This window comes from Amphiura filiformis, chromosome 9 (assembly GCF_039555335.1).
Source record: "Amphiura filiformis chromosome 9, Afil_fr2py, whole genome shotgun sequence".
NCBI classification, from domain to species: Eukaryota; Metazoa; Echinodermata; class Ophiuroidea; order Amphilepidida; family Amphiuridae; genus Amphiura; species Amphiura filiformis.
In genome coordinates, this window is record NC_092636.1 from 19,750,124 (window position 1) to 19,761,461 (window position 11,338).

Genomic DNA, 11,338 nt, shown 5'->3' on the forward strand with positions numbered 1-11,338 from the left:
TGACAAAACTTAATATAAGCGTAATCTTAACACACTTTTTTTTAATTTAAAAAACATACTCAATATTAGCTCTTTTGTAGTTTAGTAGCTACCACCTTGGACTTTTGTACACTGCTTAATATAAGCCCTTTTATAGCTACCTGTGTGAGAAGTCTGTCCCCCTCTTGCCTTCTCTGTGTGATGCTGACCGCTTTGATATTTAACATTTGAATGCCTTTTCTTTTTATTATTATTATTAAAGCACATTTCTAAAGCGCTCTACAAATAACACAGCGCATTTGCTCCAAAACAAACATGACAAAATACATATGGAAAACAACAACAATAAATTACACATTAGGAATAGGTACGTCTTCAGAAGCCGCTTAAAAGCAGCCGTTGATTCCGTTTCTCTAACATAAACAGGGAACTTGTGCCAGAGCTGGGGCCCGAAAACGGTGAAACAGCAATCCCGGTTCCTTTATTAGAGCGAACTGTATAGAGCCTTTTTTTGTTTCGATGAGCGAAGCCTGCGACTGCTTCTAGGTGAACTTGGGTGATTATAAAGTGTGACAAGATCTTGTAAATATACCGGAGCAGTACCTGATGTGCAGTTGTTTATGTGTAACATGATTTTGAAGTTCATTCTTTCTTTCACCGGGAGCCAATGGAGGATATTCAACAATTCGGCAGAGCACATGTCTCATCAACATGCAAAGATCAGCCTCGCTGCCTTATTTTGGAGAAGCTGCAGCAGTTTTAGGTCCATTTCGCTTAATTTGACCCTTAAAAGTTGCTTTGCTCCCGGCCGCTTTTCCCCCTCTGAAAAGTCCTGTCTACGCCACTGGATTAATGTTACGCTTCTTCTAAGTTTAGTTCCCTGTTGTCTGTATAAATAATAAGGCTATAAAGGGACGTTAAATAATTTTCTTATGCACAAAACTAAAATATTTTACTCACTTGACGGTTTCGCCTATCATGGTCGATGTTGAATGTTGTTGGTAGATCCTTAGGACGTATCCCGACTGTAGAGGGTGTATTTACAGTCAGGAGAGGATCATACACGTGACTAAGGTAGTGGGCCCCTCGTCTCTGTTCATGACATTGGGTCCTCGTCTCCTGCTCCATACTGATTCTTTGACATATCTGGCATATTGATGTAAGGAGACCTGCAGTGGTCCCCTAATAACACAGTGATTACTGTCACCCCTTGCTAGGAAGCTATCTATTACAGCTGCTATCATGTCTACCAAATAAGAACCTAATAACAAAGGCAATTTTAAAGAACTAATTAAGTACTAATAATGGCTTTAAGCATAAGTTCACTGCCCAGGTTCTCTGTTATACAGTTGATACCCCGTAGTACCGTCAAACCTAGTGATGACGTATTCCACACTGTTAATGTCATTGGCAGGTGTTTCTTTTATCACTCCTTCACACCCTCTTATATCACCTGCTTTAGTCAGTCAATTTAAGGAGTAATCTACAAAGACTGTTGCGTGGTCAATGCACTGAATTGTTTGTAGTATTTATAACCTGTTGTTTAGATTGGAAAATAGTGCTTTTACATATTAAAGAGATTTGTGAGATGGTCAGTTAACCTAGTACCTACGTTTATTAACCCTTGTGTTACTGAGGAAAAGTGTAATATCAGATTTATACAAAGTAATGGCTAACATTTGATTTTTGGCGACAATAATTCTGCAGACATGCAACATCCTAGGTAATGGAAAAGAAATGATTATTTTAAGGTAAAGCTTGCAAGGTGAAAACAGGAAATGGAGGTAAAAATTGCATTTTGAGGTTTTTTAATAATTTCACCTCACCTCACCTCACCTCAGGTACCATTCTCATCATGGGGGTGGGTTGCAGCCAGTCTTGTGATGAGCCTCCATTTGCATCTGTCTTGTGCGGCTTGGGTCGCAGTGTATGTAATTCCGGTCCAGGATTTGATGTTTGATTCCCATGATATACGTGGACGTCCTCTGCCTCGGTTACCTTGTGTTTTTTCTTGAAACAGGGTTCTAGCAAGGTTTCCTGCACTGCCTCTTGCTACATGACCAAAGTACTGTAGCTTGTGTTTTCTCACTGTTGTCAGGAGTCTTACTTTTGGATCGATCTGGGCAAGAACCCATTCATTGGTGTGTTTGTCTTGTGACACGCAAGATACGACGGTAGCACCACAGTTCAAAGGCTGAGATCTTTTTGGTGTCTGCCTTCTTCAGGGTCCAGGCTCCCCCCCACATCCGTAGGGTGCTATGGTGAATGCCTGAAGAAGCAGTCTGGTTTTGACTTTGATTGAGAGTGACCGGTCTTTGAGTAGGTTTTGGATTTGACTGAATTTGTTTCTTGCTATTGCAAGCCGTCTTCGGATCTCCTTTGAGGTGTCATTGTTGTTGGAGCAGGTAGCACCAAAATATGTGAAATCGTTAACTTGTTCCACTGGTTCACCATTTAGCTGCATGTCCATATTTATTTGCTGCTTGGAACACACCAGGAGTTTGGTTTTCTTTACATTCATTTGGAGGTGATATGTTTGACTTTCCTTGCAGACGTCTTGCAGCAGCATCTGTAGGTCATCTTCATTTTCAGCAAGGAGAGCCACATCAATAATAATTTTAATAATTTAAAAATGTACAAAATTAGCTATCGAATGCTTTTTATTTCGTTTGAATCCGATTTGGGGTTTCAAAATTGTCATTTTCTTATCCTTTTTCATACGTTAAATTTCTTAGGTATTTCATTGTTTTCAGGAACACTTTTCTAGAATTAAGCTAATTTAAGGTATATACATTTGACCTAATGTTTTTCACAGTTTTTAGTGATTAACAATTATTTAAATTTTTTTGACAATTTAAAATTGATAAGTTAAATAATTTAACTCAATTTTCAAAATTCAGCGTTTCTAGACTTTAAACGTCATTTTCAGCCATTTTGTCGTTTCGCGTTTTTTTAACCTTGCGCGCAGCTTTTTTCAACTTCTGAATATCACAGCTCAATGAAATTTGGCATGTATATAGAGGTTACATACCTACAAATTCAAATTGAGAGTTTAAAAAAAAAATGTTGCTCAATTTTTGAAAAAAAGGTGATTTTTCCAAAGTTCTAGCGGGAAAATGCGTAATTAGGATTTTAACGACCTCGTTACCCTAATTAATGTTAATCTTTCAAAAAAAGCTTTCCATTTGAGTTTAAAGGTATACATACCTTGTAATTGTACCAAATTTCATGAATTTCTGATAATTGGAAGTAAAGAAAAAACTGCGAGCAATCTGATATCCTTAAAATCCAAGATGGCCGCCGTTTCCATGGCAACCGTATGCGCAGAATTTTGCTTTCACCCATTTTTCTAATTGGTTTCACCGATATCATTGTGACCAAATATGAACTTCATAGGACAAATATTTAAAATCACTTTCACCTCGCAAGCTTTACCTTAACCTAAATACCAAGTTCAGAGTCCATCCCGGAGAATTGTATAATTCATGTTTACAAACTTCACGCCAGTTGATTGCGAATTTGGAATCGAGGCTATTGACCTATGACCTTTGTACAGAGGATTTCGCTCGCACGGAATTTTGACTCTAGGCATTGCGAATTCGATGTACAAAAACCCGAGATGGAGGAATTAGATGAAGTGTGGTTTGTGTGTTTGTTTGTTTGTTTGTTTGGTTGGTTGGTTGGTTGGTTGGTTGGTTGGTTGGTTGCTTGCTTGTTTGTTTGTTTGTTTGTTTGTTTGTTTGTTTGGTTGTTTGTTTGGTTGGTTGGTTGGTTTTTTTTGGGTTGTTTGTTTGTTTTTTTGTCTTTTTTTATTATTTGTTTTTGTCTGTTTTCTGTTGGTTTGGTGGGGTTTTTTTGGGATTCACTTTGGTGACCACTCTCTGGCTAGTAAGGTTTGACGATTGATTCGACTTCTATGGACCATTTAGAAAAAAAATAGCCACCATGTCCCTCGCGAAAACCCCGGCATTTTTCTAGAGGCCAAAATCCAAAATGGCCGCCACCACCATTTTGAAAATTTAAGTTTTGAACCAGAGCACCTATAATCATGCACAAAGACACTTTTTCGGATATGTCGAGTACAAGGATTCCGATTCTGACATTAGTTTGACATTACGGCATCATTTTCACCCAGAAATCCAAGATGGTGGCCGGCACCATCTTGAAAAATTTAGTTTTGAACAAGAGGACCTTAAATCGTGTACAAAGACAACTTTTTGGATAAGTCGACCACAAGGATTTCAAATTTGACATTACTTTGACATTACGAACTCATATTTACCCAGAAATCCAAGATGGTGGCCGCCGGCGCCATCTTGAAAAAATAAGTTTTGAACCAGATTACCTAAAATCGTGTACAAAGACACTTTTTCCGGTAAGTCGACCCCAAGAAATCCGAATCTGACATTAATTTGACCCCATGGCCCCCATTTGGTAGAGCGTAAATGTGATTTTTGAATGAGAGCAGAAGCATAAGTGTGTCATTTTCGCCTTATCTGGGGTTCATGTCTCTTATATGGGGTTTCAACGGCCTTATCTTGGGTTTACATCCCTTATCTAGGGATAAGGCGCCTTATCTGTGGTTTAGACGGCCTTATCCTGGGTTTACGTTCCTTACCTGTGGCTAAGATGCCTTATCTGGGGTTACGGCGCATTATCTGGAGTTTAGATGCCTTATCTGGGTTTAGACTGCGATATGCTAAGGTTAAGGCATCTTAGCCACAGGTAAGGAACGTAAACCCAGGATAAGGCCGTCTAAACCACAGGTAAGGCGCCTTATCCCTAGATAAGGGATGTAAACCCAAGATAAGGCAGTTTAAACCACATATAAGGGACATGAACCCCAGATAAGGCGGAAATGCCACATTTATGCTTCTGCTTTCATTCAAAAACCACATTTACGCTCTACCAAATGGGGGCCATCTTGGATTTCTGGGCAAAAATTACTTTGTAACGTCAAATTAATGTCAGATTCGGATTTCTTGGGGTCGACTTACCGGAAAAAGTGTCTTTGTACACGATTTTAGGTAATCTGGTTCAAAACTTATTTTTTTCAAGATGGCGCCGGCGGCCACCAGCTTGGATTTCTGGGTAAATATGAGTTCGTAATGTCAAAGTAATGTCAAATTTGAAATCCTTGTGGTCGACTTATCCAAAAAAGGGCCTTTGTACACGATTTAAGGTCCTCTTGTTCAAAACTAAATTTTTCAAGATGGTGCCGGCCACCATCTTGGATTTCTGGGTGAAAATGATGCCGTAATGTCAAACTAATTTCAGAATCGGAATCCTTGTACTCGACATATCCGAAAAAGTGTCTTTGTGCATGATTATAGGTGCTCTGGTTCAAAACTTAAATTTTCAAAATGGTGGTGGCGGCCATTTTGGATTTTGGCCTCTAGCGAAAAATGCCGGATTTTTGCGAGGGACATGGTGGCTATTTTTTTCTAAATGGTCCATAGAAGTCGAATCAATCGTCAAACCTTACTAGCCAGAGAGTGGTCACCAAAGTGAACTTTTTACCCTAACTAATCTCAATATCAATTACCAATCTAGTTGATAAGAATATTGCGACGGCTACATGATTTATAGCCAACCCGCAAAACGGCTATGTAATTATCAATAGTTTTTTATAGTGATATATTCAACATGTTCAACAGTTGCAATATGCATTTAGGAAATTTTCATTGCTTTACCTTTAGTTGTTCGGCTCAAAATTAATATCTGACAGTAAACGCTAACATTTTATGGACACTATCTTTTTTTATGGAAATGTTACAATATGGCTTTGAAGGGATGCCAATTTCATTTATTGGGGAATCCTATGAAAATAATGAAGTGTGTTTCGATAGGTAAGCTGTACATTGTGCCATATAGGTCTACCACGATTAGAGATTTATATTTTGTTTGAAAGATAATACAAACAACTCGTTTTTTTGCATACTGCGTATTTCTAGAGTTTCTTGCTGGCGAGTTATATTATTTTCATTAAATACGTCATGGGTGGGATACAGGCCTAGAATGTGCCAATCCAGACCTGTAGAAACTACTGGACACCAAGAATTAAGTTCGTTGCTTTTAAAAAAGTTCATTTAGTTACCCTATATGTGGCTTAAAAACCTAAATGCAAAAATTTGTTTTTTGTTTGTTTGTTTGTTTGTTTTTAAATCATTTTAAAGAGTCAGTATGTACGAATCATTATGCCCAGAATCACTTACTTATTGTCAAATCAGTGATGAGTAGATAGTAAAATGGAAAATTACTATTAAATTGAAAATTACTATTTTTTGGACAATTTTTTAACCTTTTAAATCAATGGAGGGGGAGGGGGGCGCTATGACGCTACACCACTGTGTAGGAATGTGTGAAACTGGATTCGTATATAGCAGTTTTAGATGACCTCGTCCATTTATGGTTCACTCGTCAGTGAAAAGGGACCGTTTTTTTCTTCATTTGTTAAGGTTGAACGCTAATTAGCCTAATGTTTTGTGAACCATAATACTACCTTGCCACTGTGCTAGCTATACGCATATGCAGAGGATGATTTAAGGAAGCCCCATCATGCACTGCGAAAGTGGTATCACTAGAGTTTCAACTGCCACTTTACTTTTCAAATCCCATTGAACTCTGTGCAAAAGATGTTGTTTTGAAATTGCCCGTGTGTTATTATTGCTTGGTCGATTTCAGAACTAAAGTGATGTGTGTTTAAAGGATAATTCACACCTCCTGTAGATAACATAAAATGTGAAATCGACCAGCATCTTCACAGCGTTTTTTATGTAAATATAACTGTACAAATTCAAATTAAACCATGCACAGTAGTGTCATGTTACTCACACTGCGCGCCTGCTGCACAGTAAACCCAGTGGCGTGGTGGGAAGTACTTAAATTATCCTCTGACGCATATGTGTAATAATGGCGAACGTTATGGCAAAAGACCGAGGATGGGCATGGGTTATGACTCTTACAGCATTTATTGCTTTGGCTCTTGAAACAGGTACAATGAAAGCCCTTGGTGTCATGCTACCGAGTCTTCGTCAACAGTTTTCAACTCAAACATGGGTCATTGGATTAAGTATTGCAAGTACGAAAATTAAATTTGGCATGTTCAATTACCTTAGACTTTATATATTCGTCAATTGTCACGGGGCTGAAGTCAAATGTATCAATAAATATAATACTGCTTCACGTTAGTGATTTCAGACTCACAAATCAAAGACATGTATTGATGTTGAAGTCATCATCTCCTCCAATTGAATACATAAATTCAAAACTCACCCACGTCCATTGGAAATGATTTTGAGAAAAAAAACCTGTGTATCATTTTAATTCCTTCAGTTAGATTTACCTGGTCAATATGGTAAGTTTTACGTGCAAATGAGTGGCTTAAACTGTATTAGGTATGACGATTAGCATTTCAAGGACTTCACGGGGGTTCATTTTAAATGCTGGACTTGGGTGTTTTTTTGAATCATATACAAAGACAACAATGTTGGAATGAGATTACCACTAGTAAGATAATACAAAATAAAGCACACAGGTATGTATAATATTGATAAGCATACTGCCATGTAATATAAACCACACACTTTCCTTGATTAAACCCATTTTTTTTTCAAAGTCACTCTCCAGCAATGAATGTGTTACAAGTGAACTTTTCATACATACTGGATTTCAATCAATGTGTTACAAGACTCAAATCCTGGACTTAGGTGGTTCTTTCATACATGCTATTTTTCACATACTCAATAGACACAGAGGATGAGTTTGAGTTGTTCTTTCCAGCAATTTCCCATGCTTAATTCAATTTGGCCAAAGTATGGACTTAGGTGGGTTTTGTATTCATATATTCAATTTGGACTCAATATTAAGACCTTATGTTCATGTCTTGAGCTATGATATTCATTAAGTTGGAAGATTTGATTGATATGGTTCACATTATTTATATATCTGTATTAATTTCTAATAAGGTCCATTTGCTGGAGCACTGAGTAAACGCTTCACATCCAGACACACCGTTATGATATTTAGTATATTGACGGTAATTGGGTTCATTATGGCATCTCTGGCAACATCGGTGCAATATCTGATGGTAGCATTGCTTTTAACAGGTAAGTGTGCAGTGATGTATTTAAAGGGCATATATAGTGCTCGGACAACATCATAATCACTGGCAAGCTAATAGTATGAGGAAAATGAAAATGACTCCTTTTTTGATAAAATAAGTCGTTTAAAATTTTTATTCCGCAAAAACCAACTGTAAGCGCTGAGTTCCTTTGAACGAGACAGATTTGAGCTAGTAACTACAGTGACGTATAAATATGAATATGGCCAGCTTTGAGAGAATGGACTGTCAACACTCTCAATGCACAGGGCGTATAATGTTTTTATTATCAGAAAAAACTCTGAATCAAGTATTACAAATTTAATGGTTTTTAGACATATAGATAAAATCAGGCCGCTTCTTTATTAGGCCTATATAATAAGAAATTGTGATATTACAGTTCAAATGTATATCAACTTGATGAGAAATACTTGGACTAAAAAAACTAAAAAAATTATATCAATTTCACCGTGCGACCATAATTTAAGCATGACATATGATCAATATTGTATTTATTATGCAAATAATCAATTTCCATGGCCCGGGAACCAACCTTTTGTTGTGTTTTCCCTATTTCTCGTGTACAAGGTCGCGCATTACATCCATCAATGAACATCAAAAGAGCTCTCCGAGAGCTCATATGTATGTACTGCTCGCGAACTGTTCATAAATGTACGTCATCAGTCTACTGCATTGGAAATCAATTTCGCTTCGAACGCTGAAAGGGCCGTACGAGCCAGCATTTTACCAACACAATTTGACTTTTTTTTTGAGAAATACGAATCAAAAAATTGTGATGTTATTATTCTCTTCTAATGGAGTTAAACTTGTTTTTGCAGTAGCCGGCCAATAAAATGAGTAGCCGGCGGTTCAATTCCCAGTGGAGGCAACATGATATTAAAAATATATTATCCACTCTATCCATTTAATTACTGCATGCATTTAAATTGTGGGGCAAGTGCAGTAAATGACAAAGACATCGCAGTCAGTTCCTATCAGGCTGTCTGCATACCCTACTACTCTGGGCATCATGGGAGAACAGTGTCTAAAATGATTCACCTAGGTTAAATAATGAAGAAAAATAAAAATAAAATGACATTGACCCGATTGAAGCTACAACTTCAGACGATGTTCAATTTTTATGTTGAAGTACGATGTGTTTCCTATTTTTCTGTGCATATTATAAAGGTTTTTCACTTGGAGCTGAAGCAGTCATCTTAGGCGAAGAAGCCATCTACTTTGACAAGTATTACAATGTATCGATTGCTATTTCCCAAGCAGGTGTTTCCTTCGGAGTGATGGTAATGCCACCTATGACGCAGTTCCTCCAGGACATCTACGGATGGCGGGGTACCATGCTACTATTAGCTGGCCTCAATCTTCATCTGATCATGTGCGGAGCTTTGTTAAAACCTTTCCAAACGGATGTGGCTGAATTGGAAGATAACGAACTCTTCCAAAGTTCAAACAAAAAACGGCGACATAAAAACTCGACAGTATCAAATCTTGTTCATTATTTAGATTTATCGTTATTCACTGATGTTGATTTTGTCTCTATGGTAGTTTATAATGCTGGCAGTGCTTACTGCTTTACTGGCTGGTTAATATATTTAGTTCCTCATGCAATGGAGCTAGGCTTCCAACCCTACGAATCGTCATTTTTGGCGTCAATAGGTGGAATCGGTAACCTATTAGCATGCATTCTCTATCCTATATTGAAGATTTGGGTACCTGATAAAACATCTCTATACTTGACAACACTCATGACGACTTTTGCATTAGGTTTGGACCCGCTGGTATCCAGTTACCATTCTTATATTGGACTAGCATTTTCATCAGGCATATATGTCCTTGCCAGGGGAATTGCTATATTGAGTGTGTATAAAATGGTAAAGAATGTCGTGCAGGATGACAAGCTGACGAATGCAATCCTTTGGAATAATGTTGCAACCAGTATTGGGGCAATTTCTAGTGGATTTTTCTCAGGTAAGACCGACGTTTATCATTGACTAAAATTAACCTTCTCCACGCGGGGGTCGACTGCACAAGTTTAATTTTGTTTTTTAATTAAAAAAGTTCAGTTGTAAATTTCCATGGCCATATTTGAAATTAACATGTAAAATGCACTAAAGTGAGTACAAACAAGCCTAGTATTGATTCAGTGGTTCTTAAGATAGCTCTTGATATCTCAAAACTTGGACTTTTTATGTTGAAGCACAGATCCTGGATATTTCTAGGACTTATGGTTGAAACCTATGGCTAGCACGCAGACCATACCGAGTGTAGTGGTATAGCCAAACACAAATCCTTCCAGGATCTGTGAGCCAAGATAGTCACACCCAACGTCAATATTTACCGATTATCTTGACGAATGCATTTTGCACGAACGTGATTATTCATCATACACTATGACATTGAGCTATTTTAGTTGATAATCATACACGCCCTATGGAATATATGACCTTAAATCTTCCACACAAGGATTGTGAAATTTTAAATGGGGCTACCTGAACCTGACTCTATTTGAAATCTAAACCCCGTAATTCTGTGACACCAACCGAGTTACTTATTGCGGACGCACCTCCATGTTATCCTTGATAAAAAATATGTGCATATTTCTGACCGTGCTGTATTGAATCCTCATTTCGCATACTGTATTAAGACCATCTTTCTTTCTGTTTCACACATGCAGGATGGATTTTCGACGTGACTGGTAGTTATACGTTGTCATTCCTGCTACTAAGTGCAATCTCACTTCTTGCCTTATGCCCGCAGTTCATTGTGGATATTAGTGGTATATGGACAGCTAGGAATTATTCATCACTTTGAAGGAGAAACAATAGCCTTCATTATTTATTTAGTATCAGTTTTTATCTATAATCGGAGACTCAATTAAAAAAAACCCCTAGTTTGCGTCTGACGCACGATCAACTCCTCACAGCCAGTTATTGGTTAGTAGCGCGCAAAAGGGGAAGGTTGATTAGTCTGGTGCCTTCAGATCATCGGCGAAACGGATTATCGCAGAAAATGGCGAAAAAATTATGGTATTTTTACAAGTTAAATACAACTTTTCTGTTTTGAGACGAGTTGTATGTTTCAAGGTGCAAAATTAACCACAGGGCACGCTGTTTTCCGCTGCCTTCAGAAATTTCAATCATCATGACAAATCATAAACAAATCGTTTCTGAGTTTGATTGACAGGTAATGTCAGACGCAAAATTCAGTCTCCGATTACAAAGAAACCATAGACAAAGTGAC

General features: G+C 37.7%; 1 protein-coding gene across 1 annotated transcript; it reads left to right on the forward strand.

Annotated features, from left to right (window-relative positions):
* Positions 1-6,891: 6,891 nt before the first annotated feature.
* On the forward strand, positions 6,892-10,909 carry LOC140160009 (monocarboxylate transporter 13-like). Its single transcript, XM_072183277.1, has 4 exons — positions 6,892-7,060; positions 7,947-8,087; positions 9,269-10,066; positions 10,773-10,909. The coding sequence occupies exons 1-4, from the start codon at positions 6,892-6,894 to the stop codon at positions 10,907-10,909; spliced, it is 1,245 nt and encodes a 414-aa protein (XP_072039378.1).
* The last annotated feature ends 429 nt before the right edge of the window (positions 10,910-11,338 follow it).